This window comes from Martes martes (assembly GCF_963455335.1).
Source record: "Martes martes genome assembly, chromosome: 4".
Classification (NCBI taxonomy): Eukaryota; Metazoa; Chordata; class Mammalia; order Carnivora; family Mustelidae; genus Martes; species Martes martes.
Window position 1 is genome coordinate 38,026,339 of NC_137891.1, and position 19,155 is coordinate 38,045,493.

Genomic DNA, 19,155 nt, shown 5'->3' on the forward strand with positions numbered 1-19,155 from the left:
TTACCCATTAGCATGGAGTATCGCTTTTCCATAGCTGATAAAATTCTTTTACTCAAACTCTGTAATTCTTAGCAGACTGGTTAGATGACCATTGAGTGCTTTGTTGTATCTTCTAGAGAGCTACTGATTTCCCTAAAAAACTACATAAACAACTTTTTCTGTGCAGTCACATAGTTGAACACCAACATATAATCACTGGTTATCAAAATAAGTTTTTATACAGTCAAATTCATGTCGGATTATATTTCAAGGGCGAAACGTGATGATGACTTATCAGACATCATACTTGAGAATTACAGTGCATATTTCCACATATTTTTTGTAGTGAGTTTTAGCTTTGACAGCCACAGAAATCATTCAGTATATGTTATAATTTTATGCCCTAAATATATTTTTTGGTCACAGAGATTTTACTGAAAGCTCATTGTTAAGCTGAGCAGATAGTGGCTTGTATACTTGAATTTGTTTATGTGCTTTAGCAAATTTTAAATCCCATGAACCAACTTTCCATGTATTTTAAGGATCTGTATTTAGACATCATTCTGTAATGTGGGACTTCTGTGTTCCCCAAAATCTAATCAAGTGATATTAGTGTAACCTGCAGGGTTATTCATACTGTAATATAGCAATAGTAAAGAAAATAAAGACGTTATTGAGGCAGAACTTACTTTCCCTGAAACTACATAATTAGTTGCAGGTTCTTTTTTTCATGATCTTAATCTTCTTTAAAACTTCTTATATTAGTTGATATGCATTCTCAGGTTATGTCATACGAAAGCCCCATTTGCTAATTTGTCTTTAGCATTTTTGGCCCCCCCCCAATTATAGCAACATATTATTTTTAATTTTCTAAAATCTCTACCATGTTATATTGTGTGGTAAAGATCCTGATTTCCATAACCTTTTCCATTGGAGTCTCAAATGAATTATCATATGCTTGTCAGTTTAAATTATGTTTGTATACTCTTTATACCTTTATTCATGAATCTCAAAATTATGGACCTGTTTCCCTTAACTCTGAGAAGCATGGGATATGACTATAGGAAGCAAAGTTATTAAAAGATCTTTTGAAGGGAAGTAGAGAAAAGTGACCAAAAAATGTTCAAAATTTGATCTGTTTTTTTAAAAAGTGGGCCTAAGAGCATGTCCCCAGAAGAGCTCTCCAAACCTGTTTTCAGCATCGACAGCCTTCCTCTCAGCCTTCCTCTCCCAGTGTTCCCACTCACATCCTCCTCATAGCCCAGAGGATGTCCAGGCTTCTGCATGGCAACCCAGGTCTTTCACACTCTGACACCAGAGTCAGATGGGTCTCTCCATCCTTATATATTGTCCTTTTATCCAGTTGAATTATGAATATTTGATAATAGGTATAAGCAGGTTAATTGTCATTAAGGAAATCAACATTTGGGACTTTCCATTCTGAAGAGTAGATGAGGAAGATCAAGAATTCATATTTATGAGATAATAGAGATTCTTTCTTTGGGAGTGGCTCTAGGAGAGTGGTTGTTTCAGTGAAGAGAAGACTAAGGTCTTTTACCTTGTTTAGTTTAGATCTACACAGTTCTGTTTTGTGTGGTGGAACTTTCCAGTCTTACAGAGGTGGGGCTGGATTGGTGGGTCTAGTTGCCCGGAGGGGAAACTATCTCTGTCGGTATCTAAGGAAGAGCCATACTCTCCAGTCAGGTTAGAGATTGTTTCATGGCTTTAGCCAATCCCTCATTCATAGCCTTAACTTCTCTGCCCTATTCCCTTTCTCTTTTTCCCTCCTGGCAAAACGTGACTGTGGGTCAGTCTGTCCTTCTTCCATTCATCTTCACTATGGCTGCTGAGTGGTGATGGAGGCGATCTCAGATCCGTACAGATGAGGATTGCCGCTTGGGCCCTCAAAACTTTCCTATAGGCCTGTGTTTCTCGCCCTCAGCTCTTTCTCCTACAAAGTGGCTATTTTAGACCTTCACAAAATTTCTTCCTGCCACTTCTCCTCTCAGTTTCAATAGATGACCTTGCTTTCTGCTTCATAGAAAAAAAAAAATTAAACATTATCCTGTGAGAATGTAGAGAGGCTATATAGGTGTTTGGTATAAGATGTAAAAATTAAGTCATCCTTAACTCCTCTTTCTTCCTCACCCCTCACTGAATGAACACCATCTCATGAGTTCGCCTCCTGAATATCTCTGTCCTCTTCCTACCATCTCTGCTTGCCTTTCTGTAGTGTAGATCCTCATAGTCTCTCACATGAAAGGTTTCCTAATTGATCCCCTGCCTCTATTGTTGGTCCCTACACTCCTCACAGATACAGCATCTCTCTCTTCTGCTTATGGCTCTCCAGCAAATGCCCACTGCTCTTAACTTAAAGCCCAATGTGGGTTAAAAGCCAGTAGACACTCTGATGTCTGCTCCCCTTTCTGTTTTCTTGACTCACTGTTCCCTGTCCAGCTCTTTTAAGAGCTCCTCAGCTTTTAAAATGCTCTTTTTATGCCTTTAGGCTTTTGTTCTGCACAGTCCCTCTGTTTGGATTGCTGATTCCTTGGCTAATTCATATCATCCTCTTAGGTGCAGTTAAAGGGTTGCTTCCCTTACTGACCCAGGTTGGGGATGTTGCCCCTCCCCCCATAGGCTGCCACCTCACTTCATGCTGTTATTCTGAATAGCATTTGTCATACTGTGTTCCCATTGCTTCTTTCTCTGTATTTCCAATGCTCAATGCAATATCCAGCACAATAGTAAAAGTTCATTAAATATTTTCTGACCAAATGATGCGGTGTTGTGAAAAAACCGTGGGATTTGAAGTCAGACTGCATTTAATTGTGTTCCTCTTTTCTGAGCTTCAGTGGTGTGTATTTGTATCTCTGGTTTTTGTGTGTCTGTTTGTATGTGTGTGAGTGTGGATTCATTTAGGTAGATCCATAAGGCACCTAGCAGGGTAGGTCATCAATAAGGGATAATCTCCATCTGCTCAGTCTATCAGTTTGGCCTTCGAACAGCGTGGAAAGCTGGAGCATCTGGAGAGCCCAGCCCTGCTTCCCGCACAGTGAGGGAGGCCTGGTCTACCTGAGACTGCTCATGTTGAGCCATTCTACTCAGTGGTTCTGTCCTTTTCCTTCCGAAGGCAGACTTTTGCTCCCACCTTCCCCTGCCTCCTCCAAGACCTTGCACCATCTCTAGTTACTCAGTAAGATAGCCTGAGGGGATTTTATAGAGAGTAATGACTTCCAAAATGAGCGAGGTGGCACAGACATAAATGTGAGTGATTTGAATGGCAAGATGAGGAAATGGTAAGGGAGCATTCAGCTGGTTTGATTACCTCCTCAGTAGGAGTATGATTGCTAATGCGTGTTGAGATAACTTGTAGGTGGGAGAACTACATTACACTGTTTGTGCAATTTGATGTCTCTCTGAAAAATGGGGAAAAGTACTACAGAAGCATGAAAGAGTATATTTGAATTTCATTATTATTATTTTTTATTTTCAGAAAAGAAAAATGGGTGGATTTCTCAAATTATAGCTGTCATCAGTGGAGAGTCTGGCATGTGCCAACATTGTGCTTGGGACTTTGCCTACAGGATGTCATTGACTCCCCGCAAGGACCCTATAGAATAGCATTGTTACTACCATTTGCCCCTAGGGAAACTGAGACTTGGCAATGCAAAGTAACTTGTTCAAGGTCTCACGGCAAGTAAGCAGTGGAACCAGTCTATAGACCCAGGTTTGGCCCCCAGATCATATCATTACTCAGGGGCTGGTGGACTTGACATCCCTCTTGGGCAGGAGTCTAAAACATCTATGAATTCTTTAGAAAAGGAGACCTGGGTCATTATAACTCCACATAGTTTGCTGGGAACAAATCATATCAGAATATTATTATTTCCTTTTTTAGACAGCATTGTTAAGCTTCTCAGTCAGAGGAAGAGCTGGGTTTGAATATTGTGTTTTAGGAGTTTGGGAAAGTATTTGACAAGGTCTCTGTAGAGGTCCTTGTAGACACTGTAGTATGAAGTAGCTGATGTTCTGCTCTGAGGTTTGAATGGTTGTACCTAGATAGGCTTGTATCAGTCAGGGCTGATTAGAGGAAACAGAAATGTCTCTAGGTGTTTTAAACATAGAGAGATTTAAGTCAGAGATGGGAATATTAACAAAATCAGTGGAAAGGTTGGAGGAGAGGGCTGTGTAGACTAGACCTCTAGGAGTGACTCCTCCTTTATCCCAGAAGTGACCCCGCGTGGGACCTACTACTACTGCTGTCGTCAAGAAGGCAGTGAATCCAGAGGCTGCCGTTAGCCTCTGGAGTTCCGTACTACAGACTGAGCTCAGTCCCTGTTGCTCTTCCAGGATGGGAGCGCTCCCACCATCCCCGCCCCCGTGAGGCTGGCGACTGGTGCTGGTATGCTACTGGGAGACCCTCACAGCTTCATAACTATGCTTGCCGGAGGTTCATGGCCTCTGTCTCCCCTGTTGCCTTCTCACTCATGAAAAAGTGCACTTATTCAGATAAGGTGCAGGGAGTTCTGGGAAGTGCAGTGTTTAGCTCTCCAGAGGCAATGCGGCGGTGGCTACATTTCAGTCAACCATAGTGTTAAATCATAAATTGTCAACGAGAAGATTTCTCACTGATGCCCTAGGGCTTAGGCCTCAGTCCTGGCTAGGCTCAGCATTTTTTACAGAAACTTGGATGAAGCTATAGAATGAAAGTCTGTTAGAATTGCAAATGACAGGAAGTGAAGCAAAATAAAAATATATTTTAAGACACGATCAGGATCCTCTGAGATCTCCACAGGCCGGGAGCAGTGGGCTTGATTTACCAGATAAACCCTGCTCCTGGGTCCGTGTAACTAACCTCACAAGTGCCCATCATAGCAGGAGCCCCTCAGAGGTGCCAGTTCTGCAGACCAGAGTAGGGCCTGGGCAGCTCTGAAAAATAAATTAAAAAAATTGAAACAACAAAACTGTGCAAGTACTTCTGAGGTGTGGCTAGGACTGACAACCATATTTTTAGAACATGGAAATAAGCAGCTTCACTCTGCTCTCAGTGCCTAGAACTTATCTGGAGTATTTCGGAAGGATGGAGACACAGTGGGGCATGTTCATCAGGGAGTGAGCCAGATGGTAAAGTAGAACGGAGGCCATGTTGTATAAGAGCGGGTGGAGGAGGACGCCTGGGTGGCTCAGTCCATGAAGTGTCCGACTCTTGATCTCAGCTAAGGTCTTGGTCTCAGGGTGGTGAGTTCGAACACTGGGTTCCACATTGGGTGTGGAGTCTGCTTTAAAAAAAAAAAAAAGAGTGGGTGGAGGAATAACTGGTCACGTTTAGGTTTTACATTGTTTATTTACATTAACCTTTCATAACCAGTTTATCAGTGATTAAATATTGGGTTAAGTGATTGTAATTGAAGAGATATTTTTAAAATGTCCTCTTTTCATACACCTGTAATATCGTAGTGACTTCTAAAATATATCACACTTTATTGTTTCATTTTGGACAGTACATTTATATAGTTTCACTTAATTACTAAGAGAAAGAAAATTGGGTTCTGCTTCAGATTTTTAGGAGTTTAGCCTGGAAATAGGTTCTAGATTGATTTTAAAAGGGTTTAGGAGAGTACCAAGAAGGGGAGACTGACCATTGGGTATTCCTGCTCTCTCTCATTCATCTAATGTCCCTAGACGAAATTGTAAGTGAGAGACCATTTGCTCTGAGCAGCAATGTCCATGTCCCATTCTTTGCTTAGTGACATCTTCTCTCTAAGCTCTGGTTCAGTTCCTTTCCTTCCTTCTTCCTCCTCAAACCTATTTTAGGAAATTATCAGATATATAGTTATAAAATGATTAATAATGTTTTATGTTCATTAGTACCCCCTCCCCCCCACCAAATTACAGAGCTTTGGGCCAAAGGAGTAAATTGCTAAGGAAGGAATTTGATTGCCAAGAAACAATTAACCAGTTGTGGCAGACTGTGTAGGGGATATCCCATTCCCACACCAAGAGCTGACCATTCTTTCATGAAAAACTGCTGTATGCTTCTTGAACTGCTAAGATTGATCTAGTGCATGACATGACAATAAAGGTGACACAATGAACTATAGCTCCCACTTGCAGCTGGGTATAACTACCCATAATAATACTGGGTATCGAGCAGCCCTTGGTTTTCCCTTACAGAGGTACAAAATGTCCAGCGAATGTGTGGCTACAGTGGTTTGGAGTGAGTTAGTTACCTGTGGGTACTGAATATGTTCTGCTCTACTGTGTGCTCTTGGTCTGTGGGATGTGGAATGTTTAATGATGTGTGACCCAGTTTGGACCTCTTAGTGTAGGTATTTTGGTCATAGGATACCTCTTTTACTAGCAAAAGCACTGACAAGCATGGGAATAGTAAGAGTCTTTCTTGTACAAATGAAAATTTGCCTTTCTCGTAAAGGCCTCTGAAGAAAGGGTTTCCATAGACACACAGTGGCCATTACAATGGTCATTACTCACACAGGAAATCATCCCTTTTATTTAACTAAAATCCTTGGGCTTCAGTCTGTCTGTTTCCCTTTATTCTGCCCTCATTGAAGATGGAAAACAGCTGGTCACTATTTTCTGTGGAAGAAGCCTTCAAATACACTCGGATACTTATTAAATGTATCCTCAGACTTTTTCTGGCTGAACAATTTCAGTCCCTTTAACCTTTGTGCAGGTATTATTTTCTAAGCTTTTAATCTTTTTTATGAATAGTCTCTGGATCTTCTCCCTGTTGTCCGTATGCTCCTTTGTTTTAAAATAGTCTGATGAAGTTAAGAAAAAGCTGATGTCAGTAGCTTCTGTATTAACATCCTGGTTTTTATATGTATTCACCATACTCTTGGCAACAAATTAAAGGACAGATTTCCAAGATCATTAATCAGGTGGAACACCCACATCTTAAAATATTTTTAGAAGAACAAATTAGGTAATATTCATAAATCCCTTTGATGTTGAAATATCTAATGCTAAAGTTATGATTAATTGTTGTTTCATTCCCTATACTCAAGTGTCTGGGTCATAATCACGTTAAGAAATTAAAAATTAAACAAATTACATTTTGTTAAAGTATTTTAGAAATTCCTTTCTATATTTAAATTTCCATGAAGGCATTTTACCTGTTTAGAAGACATGTGCAAATTAAGAAAGTTAATGACTAATTGTGGGTTGACTGGCATATTTGCTCAAGGTATTATATTCACACAATTTAGTTTCCTTGCACATGTTCTGGGGAATGTGTGAAGGAGAAGGAAAACAATTTTTTTCTTTAAAATCTCTCATGCACAAAGGGATTGAGTGGTGATTATTTTATTCTCTATTGCTACAGAATTTTTAGTTCCACAGCAAGTAGTTGAAGGAATTGGGGCCAAAATTGTGGAACGAGGTCATTTGGAACATTAAATTTATTATTAAAATAAAAATATATTTTTATAAGCTAGGGTCAGAATTCAGCTGCAGCTAGAGAAATTGTTGTCAGTTTAATGTGATTATTCTTTCTGTGTTTAAAAAAAGTATTTGCCATAGCAACCATAATCACGTAAGACAGAGCTTACAGCCCCAAGACTTTGTGCTTTACTCTTCTGTTAAAGGATCTACTATTTCTTCTTCCCTTTTTAAAAAAATAAAGTGTCAGAATGTCATTCTGTCTGTCCCACACTTCTGCGAACATGCGTCTCCATGTGGACCCCGTTGCACACAGTGGGCATGTGTTCAACATTGTGTAGTTAAACATTACTAGGCAATTAGAGCTGCCCCCTACCCCATAACTTTTAAAACAAACCTAATCTATTTTTGTCCTTAGAAATTTTAAAAAGTGATTTTTAAAATATTTGGAACTATATGCACATACATTTGTGTAAAAAAGTATGTATCTGCATATCATGTTGTAAAGTCATCTGAAAAGAAAAAGCTAATGGAATAGACTGCCTTCTTTTATTTAAGCTGGGTGTTAGACTTTTGTTAACTCTCTGTAGGAATGTTTATTTCTAACTTAGGAATGGGTCAATTTCCAAAACTTTGAGTGCAGAGCCCAACAGGCATTTTACCATAGGTTTTTAGGCCAGCCTGTAAAAGACACTTAAAAATTATAATGCATCTGAAATGCAGTGAAAATTAAACCACTATGTAGAGTAGTAGATTTCAAGTTTCAAATTGGGGTATTTCTGTCATAAAACAAGATTGCTGCTCCTACCACTTCCTACGTCCTCCACTTGGGAATAGAAAAGTATCAGTTAGGGACTGAATTTGGCTATATGTACCCAAAAACCCAAATAATATGGCTTTAACAAAATAGGATTAATTTCTTTTCTCATTTAACAAGAAATCCAAAAACAGAGTGTCCTGCATTGGTAGAGTGATTTCATACTGTCATTAGAGATCCTTTCTGTGACACCAATTTAAGGTATTAATCTTCCCTTGTCCTCCAGCTTATAGAATAACTGCTAAATCTTCAGCCATCAAGTCTGCATTCCAGGCAGGAAGAAAGAGCAAGAAGAAACAGGGTGGGGTAGAACCCATATCAAGAAAATAGAGCTTGCCCAGAAACCCTTTTCTTTTGTGTCATTGGCCGGAGTTGTATTACCTGGCCATTCCTCTCCCCAAAGAAGGGAGCATCTATAGATATTAGGTAGGCAGATTTTTCATTTTGAGGCACTGGGACACTATTGCTGACTCATATGTCTTGGGACAGAAGCTCCTGATGAAGACACAGTTAGGACCAGCACAGGACTATTGGGAATGTGAGTGTAGATTCCCAGAATGAAATTTCTTAGTGATTTTTTTTTTCCTTTTGGTCTGTCTCCTCCCTTTTTATTGTCACTACTCATTTCCAACCATGTTTTTACTCTTCTTGAGTCAGTGCAGACAAGAATACTGTCTGGCTTTATCATTTTTCCTTACTCTGCATCTCTAAAGGAAGTGCCTACCCAACCCATCTTACTTTTTGATGTGAAGGTTTTTATAAAAGACTAAAGTTTCTGCTGCTTTATTCTCTGTATTGGAGAAGTAACTCAGAGATTTTATTTTTTTTCCTCCCCTTTCCTGCGCATGTTGCTGCTCTTAAAATGTAGGCCGTTTTAGAATAGCTACTCTATAAATATAGTTTGCAGGCCACCTGGGTGGCTCAGTGGTTAAACCTCCGCCTTCGGCTCAGGTCATGATCTCAGGGTCCTGGGATCGAGCCCCTCATCGGGCTCTCTCTACTCAGCAGGAAGCCTGCTTCCCCCTCTCTCTCTGCCTGCCTCCCTGCCTACTTGTGATCTCTGTCTGTCAAATAAATAAATAAAATCTTTATAAATAAATATTAGTTTTCAAAAAGAAAAGATTGATCTTATATTTACTCAGATATAGAGGTCTGAATTGAGAGTCACTGGTATATCCAGAGGTCCCTGACTGCTTCAGTGCAGCACCAGGACATTGGTGAAGATGCTGGGATGAAGAGTTTCATACCTCCTAGGTGAGGAGAAAACAAGGAAGGCTGTCTGGAGTTTCTGTGCTGAAGCCAGTGTTGACTGGAGGGAACGGGACTAAGCAGTGGGAGCCTGGCCTGGTGAGGGAAGCCAGGCATCAGGGAGTGCTGTTTTCCTCAAGGGATTCAGGATATAATAATATGTTTTGGGGTTTTTGTTTTGTTTTGTTTTTTGTTTGTTTGTTTATTTTGTTTTTCTCAAAGTACCTCCATGTACGAAATTTATTTTTTTAAAAGAATGCTGTCTAGGAGTTTGCTTCAGTGAAACATTCTCTGTATTTGTCATATGCAGTTAGTAATTGTGATCCTCATGGATTTCTTACTGTCCCAGGAATTAGTTCCCAGTGAAACCATTTTGACTCTCTCTGATTCTGATTTTACTATATAAACATTGATAACCCTGTCTAGTACCAAATGTCAAAGTTTTGAGATCTTTGTGCATGTAAGCCATCCTAAGACTGTTTGGTTCAAAGAAGAACTTACAACACCAATAAATAATCCTGTTACAAAATTACTCTTAAAGAAAGAAAAGAATATTGAACAAAGAAAGGCTTTATTTGAGGGAGTTTCTTTCCTCCCTCAATCATTTGATTTACTCAGCTATTTTATGGAAAATGTATTGAGCTACACTTGTAATATTTTATTTTTTATTCTCATAAGAAAGGGCACAGGTGGAGGATAATTGAGGTTAAATTCCTGGATTTATTTTGGAATAAAAGGTTGCCATAGGAACCAAATTTCAATTCTGAAGATTGAAAAAGATGTCTTATAATGATGAGGCCCAGACATGAATTAAGGGTTCTTAAAATTTGATGAAAATGTTAATGGAATGTGTATGTCCCATCCAAATGTCAGTAATTTAACCTTGTCAGATGAACCAATTTCTTTTTTTAACAGTAGGAGATTTTAAGGAAGAAAGTTGAAGATAAAGTATCGTAAACACAAAATCTTTATATTACACGTATTGATCATTAAAATATATCTTTTCTGGGGCGCCTGGGTGGCTCAGTGGGTTAAAGCCTCTGCCTTCAGCTCGGGTCATGATCCCAGGGTCCTGGGATCGAGCCCCGCATCGGGCTCTCTGCTCTGTGGAGAGCCTGCTTCCTCCTCTCTCTCTGCCTGCCTCCCTGCCTACTTGTGATCTCTCTCTCTGTCAAATAAATAAATAAATAAATAAATAAAAAAAATATATCTTTTCTCCCATATTTTGGTCCTTCTTAACATACAACTAAAGTTTGCTCTGACAGGAATCTAAAGGCGGCTTTGGCTGTTTTCTTGATACGCTGTCCCTCAGGAGTTCTTTTTTCATGGATTTTGTATTTGAGATATGAGAGTGTTCTATGTCCTGAAAGTTTACTATGAATATTGATGTTTTATACTATCCTAATTTTTATGGAATGCCTCAGTATCTTTTCCGGGAGTACCATTTGGGTCCCAGATGTCTTGTCACACTTATTTTCAAGCCTTCTAAAGCCTGAGCAGCTCTAATTAGAGGATGAGTCTTTAGATAAACAGTTTTGGGTTCCTTTTTTTTCCACTAACACATGCATATTCTGAATATCAGATTCCTTCTGACTTTACTGGGACAAATCAGTCTAAAAATTGTAGTAGTTACAATAATTTCTCAAATTTATTATTGCCAGTACACAGTTGCTAGTAATGAAATACTAGCAGCCTCTACTAATTCAAAAGTAATGATGTTGAAAAGCCACATACCATCCCATTAGCTCTTCCTCATGCCATCGATGTTGAACATCTGGGTGGATAATCAAAAACACTCATTGATGATCATAGTTATCTTATTTGTGAAATTATTTGGGTAAAGGATTTGGGTTTCTGCATTAGGGAACTTATAATTTAATGAAAAGGTAAACTCAAAAACATATATAAAAGATATAATTCATAGGCTGAAAATAAAAAATAAACATTACTTTTACTAATAATTATTCTTGTTAGCTTACATTATATCATAATGACTCAGTTGATCAGGGATTAAGTTCAACCATCAAAACACCTGTGAGAAAATGAAAAAGGCCTCTGCATAGGTATTAAAAAGTAAGATCACTTGCAAATAAAGATCTGCATATGTATAGAGAAAAACTTGGTTAACTTAAAAGAATAGTTACCTTAAAAACATAATCAGCAGGGTCTTGAGATGCTTGTACAACCCACGTTCATTGTAGCATTATTCACAATAGTCAAAAGATGGAAGTAACTCAGGTGTTCATTGCCAATGAATGGATAAACAAAATGTGACATATACCTACAATGGAATATTATTGAGCTTAAAAAGGAAGAGAATTCTTTTTTAATTCCTTTCTTTTCTTTTTTTTTTTTATTATGTTACTCACCATACAGTACACATTAGTTTTTGATGTAGTGTTCCAAGATTCATTGTTTACATATAACACCCAGTGCTCCATGCAATACGTGCCCTCCTTAATAACCCATCACTGGGCCAACACATCCCCCTACCCTCTGCCCCTCTAAACCCTCAGTTTGTTTCTCAGAGTCCACAGTCTCTCATGGTTCGTCTCCCCTTCCAATCCCCCCCGCCCCCGCTTCATTTGCCCCTTCCTTCTTCTAATGTCCTCCATGCTATTCCTCATGTTCCACAAGTAAGTGAAACCAACACATACTACAACATGGATGAACCTTAAGGACATTGAACTTCAGAATTTAGCTTTGGCTCTAGAACTGGTAGGTTTGAGGTAACAATAACTCACCTCAGATGGCAGAGTCCAATAGTAAGCAGCAGGGAAGTCAGAGGTAGAACTTAGACATGAGATTTAGAAATAAAAAAATTGGGTTTCTGACTTAAAAAAATATGTCAGAACTCTAGAAATAGAACTTAGAAACAAGGTCTGGGCTGAAGTGAGAGTTAGGAGTTAGATATAAATATGGTGGGTGAAACCATGGGAGCGCAGGATGAGATAGAATCAGCTATAAGGACTAGACGGAAGACATATAAGACAAACCTGGGTAAGTCCTTATAACTTCTTTAGTTTATAGTGATGTACAATGACAATAACAATACAGGCTTACATATTTACAACTAAACATGTACGTTTTAAAATTTTACTTCATTTGACAAATTTCAAATATACTGAAATGATTTTTAATGAAATTATGATTAAGATTCTTGCCAAAATTCTGAAATGTTTCTACAATCTAAGAATATTATAGATCTTTGCCTAATCATTAGTTGAATTCTTATGTGGCCTGGCTAATTTTGTTTTTTCCATTATTTCATTTTCCTTTGTTCTTCATTAAATTGACAGTGTTGGCTTTGAATCTGACCAGTGCAAATGTATTATATTGCTGAATAAAAAAAAAAAGTTTCATACTTCAATAAGAACCATACTTCTTTAAATATAAGAACTGATACCCTCCCTGTGTTCTTTGTTTACCTAAGGAAATGCAACTTCACCACAAGTACAAAGACCATCTTTCATGGACTACTTTGATAAACAGGACTTCAAGAATAAGAGTCATGAAAACTGTAATCAAAACATGCATGAACCCTTCCCTATGTCTAAAAATGTTTTTCCTGATAACTGGAAAGTTCCTCAAGATGGAGACTTTGACTTTGTAAGTACATTTTAGTTCTTCCATTTGTGTTTTATCCTTCTTCATTTTACCATCACATTGAGAAACACAGTTTTTTGTCTTTATAAAATTTAGACTGTGTATTAATATTCAGCATATACCTATATATGTGGGTAAGGGAACGGTGGAACTATAGTTGGCTTATAGACAGGCACTTGGAGAGAAATGTAAATAATTCCTTAGATCGGATCCCAAATTTAGAGAAATGTGTGGGATTCTTTAAAATGACAACTATGTTAAAAATGTTTTTAAGTAGTGCAAAATGAGATACTCTGACGGTCAGTAAATTTAGTTTCCAAAATAAATGATGCAAAGGTATTTATGACATAGACTTTTAGATATTTGCCTCAACTTTGAAAAGTAATTGAATTAGTTTCTACTTGAGTAAGTGTTAATTCCACTTGGTTTGTCAGAAATAATAGTTCTGTTGTATATCTAGTTAGCATACAGATTTCAGTGTAAAACTGTGCCTTATTGCTTCTTTGTTATATTTTCTCTTTATTTCTTCTGCCCTATTCCATGTTATTCATTTCTTTTTTTTTAATTTAATTTTCTTGTATGTGTTCCACAAGTCATTGTTTATGCACCTCACCCAGTTTGTTATTCGTTTCTTTTAAAGAATGTGTAATATAGGTAAACAGTTCTGACGCAGGTATTTCCATATCTTGAGGGAGCAAATTCTCTGTTTGATGGAGTAGAAGTTTTTTTGAAGTAAATTTTTACTTTAGCGTGTTTTAAATAATGTTACTTTTACATATTCTGTAAGATTTTTTCCACATAAAATAACTACAATTCTTTATAGCTATAAATATTAATAAATACATTTATTTGTAAGTAAATAGAATTTTAGATATCTACATCTTCAAAATTTTTAGGTAATAATAAGCCATTTTGCTTCATCAACATGCTTCTGAATGCTTTGGGATTATAAATATTTTTCAACATTAAGTACTTTTCTCCTAAATATTGTGATTATTTGCATTTTTAAATAATCAGATACTAAAGTTTAAAAATCAGTCCCCAGTATAGTTAGTACAAATTCCTAGCAAATATTAACAATGGCACAAGTTTGCCTGAAAATGTTAATTGTAACATCTACTTATTTTTGTTTTTTCAATTTTGAAGTTAGATATTAGGAAATAAAATCTGTAGTTCTGGTAAGATTTCATTTTAAGCCATCTACTTTTTAAAAAATCATAAAATATTTAGAATGCTGACATTCAAGCTTTAAATCATTCATGAACATGATGAATTATGTAAAGTGTTTAGCTTCAAAGTACTCTGTCTTGTCTCAGTTGGAATAAATCTTTAATAGCCTCTGGGAAACAGTTTGAAATGAGCTACAAAGTAATGAATAAGTTATCTTGGTTAAGAAAGAGCAAATAAAATGATTTAATTCTGTTTCAGTTAGTCTTTGCTACCACCCCCAAAACTTAGTGGCCTAAAATAGCAACTTTTTATTCACAATTTTGTGGACAGGCATTGTGACTAAGTTCAGCTGAGTGGTTCTTCTGCTGGTCTCACTTGGTGTCTCTCAGGTGGCATCACCTGGAAGTTTGGCTGGATCTGAATAACCTCTCTAATATTACCTCACTCTTGTGTCTGGCAGTGGTACCCACACTAGGCTAGGCCATATGATGCTATCAGGCAAGCCTGGCATTTTTCTGTGTCAGTAGCAGCATAGCAGGAGGGTGGCAACAGAAGTTGTAAGACCTCTTCAGACCTATGCCTAGAACCTGCACAGTGTCCATTAATAATAGCATCAAAAAGAATGACTACTTAGGAAGAATCTTAACCAAGGAGGTAAGAGACTTATACACTGAAAACTACAAAGCATTCCTGAAAGAAATTAGACACTGATACACGAAAAGGTATTTCATGTTCATGGATTACAAGATTTAATATTATTAAGATGTCAGTATTGTCCAAAGCAATCTATAGACTTAGTGTAGTCTCTGTCAAAATCCCAGTGACTTTCTTTTTTTTGCAGAAATAGAAAAATCCATCCTAAAGTTCATATGGAATTTCAAGGGACTCAAATAGTCAAAACAGTCTTGAAAAGGAAAAATGAAGTTGGGGGTTTCATACTTAACTGATTTCAAAACTTACTACAAAGATACAGTAATCAAAACAAGATAGACATATAGACCAATGGTGTAGAATAGAGAGCCCAGAAATAAATTGTCCCATATATAGTCAAATGATTTTTTACATCTTCATTCAATGAGGAAAGGACAGCCTTGTCAACAAATGATGCTGACGAAACTGGATAGCCATGTGCAAAAGAATGAGGTTGAGCCCTTACCTTACTTATATCATGTATAAAAATTAACTCAAAATGAATCTAAGATCCAAACATAAGAACTGACTATAAAACTCTTAGAAGAATATACATAAGAGAAACTTTATGGCATTGGATTTGGCAATGATTTCTTGGGTATGACCACAAAAGCACAGGGAACAACAACAACAACAACAAAAATAGATAAACTAGGCTATATTAAGATGTTTGTGCACCTAGGAACACTGTTAATAGAGTAAAAAGGCAACCCATGGAATAGGAGAAAACATTTGCAAATCACATATCTGACAAGGGATTAACATTCAGGATGTATAAACAACTACTACCACTCAACAGCAGAAAAACAAACAGCCAAGTTAAAAAATGAGTGAAAGACTCAAATACTTTTCCAAAGAAGATACACAAGTGGCCAATAAACAAAAAGATGCTCAGTATCACTAATCATTAGGGAATGCAGATAAAAAAACCACAGTGAGATACCACTTCACAGACATCAAGATGGATATTATAAACACAGAGAAAGAGAGAGCAAATAAGTTTTGGTGAGAATATGGAGAAAGTGGAACCCTTCCTTATGCACTGCAGATGGGAATCTAAAATGGTTCACCTGCTGTAGAAAACAATATGGCATTCCTCAAAATAATTCAACATAGAATTACCATGTGATCCAGCATTTCACTTCTGAGTATATACTCAAAAGAAGTGAAAGCAGGGAGTTGAACAGAGATTTGTGCATTCATGTTCATAGCAACATTATTCATTGATAGTCAAAAGGTGGAAGCAGACATTCTACTAGAAATTATCATTATTAAAGTTCAACAGATATTAGAATATTGAATTTAGGAAATTGGAGATCATTTGTGATCTTGGTAAGGACCATTTCAGTACCCTGCTTTTTAAATTTTCACACATAGCTTTTGACATGTAATGCTTTCCACTGTCACTTTTAGGCTCATTCTAGTTTTGTGTATTAGAGCTTGAGTTTCCAGTGGCCAGTTGCTACAAGTAAACTTTTGGTAACATTGACAGCCATCAGATTTTGGAGTCCTTCTATCTGAAAACTCCAAAATTTGTTAGAAAACATTAAACTAATTTAACAAATATTGCCCACTCTGCTTTAGATTGTATTGGGCACTCTAGGTAAATTAATTTATAAAGTTAAGATATAAATTAGTTCTAACCCAGAGCAATAATTCAAGTATCATGTGGTTTTGCATAAGCGGGGACTTAGTAAAGGCTGAAGTAGTTTGTGAAATTATATCGCAGAAGGGAACTGTAAGCATTGAAAGATGGCTAAAAGAAGGAGGGAAAGCAGGCGCCACAAAGAATGATGTGTGTAGTAAAACGTTTAGAGGTAGGAAACCACAAGGTGTATTGGATGAAAATGAAGTTGGGACTTTCAAGTTCATTTGGAATGATACAATAAATGAAGTAGAAAGGTGAGTCTGGCTCAGATGGTCAAAGCCTTCCATGGAAGATAGTGAAGTGAATTTTTTATTTCCTAGACAGTAGAAAACCACTGAAGGTTTTTAAGTTGGAGAGTGATATGATGAAAGTGTTTTAGAATATTAATCTCGATGGTAGCATCCAGGATTGATTGACAGGAAAAGACTAGAGATAAGGGAAATCAGTTACATGAAGCAGGCTTGAGATAATATGGTAATAAAAGGAAAAGAAACAACAGAAACAGGAGTAAGTGTAGGAGAAATGAGAAAAGATTAAAAAACAGAAATGGCTATCTTACTAGATTAAAGAATTTGCTTTTAGTTAAGGTGAGGAGCTGGATAGTAGAAGGCAAAAGTTTAAAAAAAAAAAAAAAAGAAAGAAAGAAAGACAAGAAAAGAAAAGGAAAAAAGAAAGGAAAATGTCCTCACAGTAGGAAAGAGGCTTTAAGAGGTCATGACTGGATCAGTTTGTGCAGAATTATTTCTTTTCTGATATATACAGGACATGTAGCCTTAAGAGGGGAGTTGGGGGGCGGGCAGGGACAGAGTGACTAGAGCAGTTCTTTCTTCTCCAGCATTCATGCACCTGTCAGCTGGAACTACTCAACTCTCTCATCAGTTTGAGGAAAGTGGAAAATGTTGTCAGAGCCACTGAGGGGAATGTAAATGGTTATAAAGAGGAGAGGAATAAAGGAAGGATTACCAGGGATTAATAAGGAATTGCCAAGAGTCTGGTGAATGTGGTAGAAGATAAAGACGAGTGTGTGAGAGGGGCTAAAGGAGTAGGAAAAGAAAGTGGAAGGGGTTTGATGGAATCCTTTGCTTACAAAGTAAGGAAATGGACTCAAAGCAAAGACAGATCTCCACTTAAAACACCAGCTGGTAATGATAAGGGAAATCTGGTCTTATTCATCCCATCATACATTAGATATAGAATGTTAAAAAATGTGACTCATCAAAATATAAAGTGTTCTAAGGTTTATGTGATTATCTTCCCTCTTTATGATGTGTCTCCAGGCTACCTTCCAAAAGAACTGGAGTTTTACATGGTTCCTATGTCTATTAAGTAGCAGTTGCTTTAAACAACCCAAAGTTGTTTTGACCATATTTCCAGCACATAGAGGGCTTATCCTTTTGCTTTGAGGAAAACAGGTTTCAAGAAAGAAAATCAAAGATACTTCATTGTCTTTTGTAGTATTGAGGGCAGATTCCTAAAGGACACAACTTACTCAGAAAGGTATTTGCTAGACAGATGTGCAGAGTAAGGGAGGAAGCACTATTTATCTTAAAGCCTATATGCAATATAATTTGTATATTTTCTTTAAGCATTTGTCTTTTAGATTTTCTGTGAACTATTGTTTCATGTCCATGTTCCTGGATGTAATGAGATGATGGGAGTATTAATTTATGATTTCACCAATTTGGAGGTAGTATAAAGAGAAGATAAACTATATTTGGGCTAATTGAACCAGTTATTTAACTCTCCTAAAAACATTCTGTTTATAAAGGGTGTGCCTGTGAAGATTCCTAAAACAAATGTAAAAGGCAAATCTGTTTATTATAGCACTAGTCTGATGTTTCAGTTTTTGTTAGAATTATTTCCAAACAGCCTTAGCATCCAGATTGTTTAGTGTTAAACAGAGAGCGTGTAGATCATGTTTTGCAGAAATTACAGTATCATACTTAAATAGATATATTTTGGGTAACGTAAAGATTTTGGAATAAGAACAAAAACTTTAAAAGCCATCTGTTAACCTACTATATTGGTTCCAATTTTTAAAAATGAAAAAAATTGGATTGACAATAATTACTAGTATATAAGAGGGATTAGGTAAATCAGCCATTTTCTGGTCTTTGACTCAAACTCAAATGTAAGTTTGAGTTGCGATGTAAGTTGATTGCGATGATTCTTAAATATTTGTTCAATTTGTGTTATTCTTTTGAGCTAATGGACATAAGAGTCATCCAGAGCAGCACTAGAGAAAAAGTCTCAATAATGGTAGCAGAGGGGGGAAAAGAAAAGTCCTCCCTTCCGAGTATAAATTTGCCTCAGACTTTCCTAAGTGTTTTTGCACTGGTTCCTGGATTGGCAAGTTTGTGTTCTAGGGAAACAAATAGTGTTTGCAAACAGCACCTCACTGCTGCACGACACAGAAAGCAGCAAACCCAGAGAAGGTATTCCTGGAGCCACCATGTGCATTTTAGGAATCGTCCCTTGTTGTAGAGAAATGTTTCTTTCTCAGGATCTTTTCACCCTCCTCGAGCAGCCGGCAGTTAGGCAGGGTAATCAAGAGGAGACAGCAGTGGAAGATGCAGACATTTGTAGCAACGCCAGC

General features: G+C 37.2%; 1 protein-coding gene across 1 annotated transcript in view; it reads left to right on the top strand.

Annotated features, from left to right (window-relative positions):
* The window catches only part of STK3 (serine/threonine kinase 3), a 268,999-nt gene that overhangs the window by 191,029 nt on the left and 58,815 nt on the right, over positions 1–19,155 (top strand). Inside the window, exon 10 of the mRNA XM_080800926.1 lies at positions 12,879–13,054. Coding sequence (XP_080657052.1) covers positions 12,879–13,054 — 176 coding nt within the window. The remainder of the gene's footprint in view (positions 1–12,878; positions 13,055–19,155) is intronic.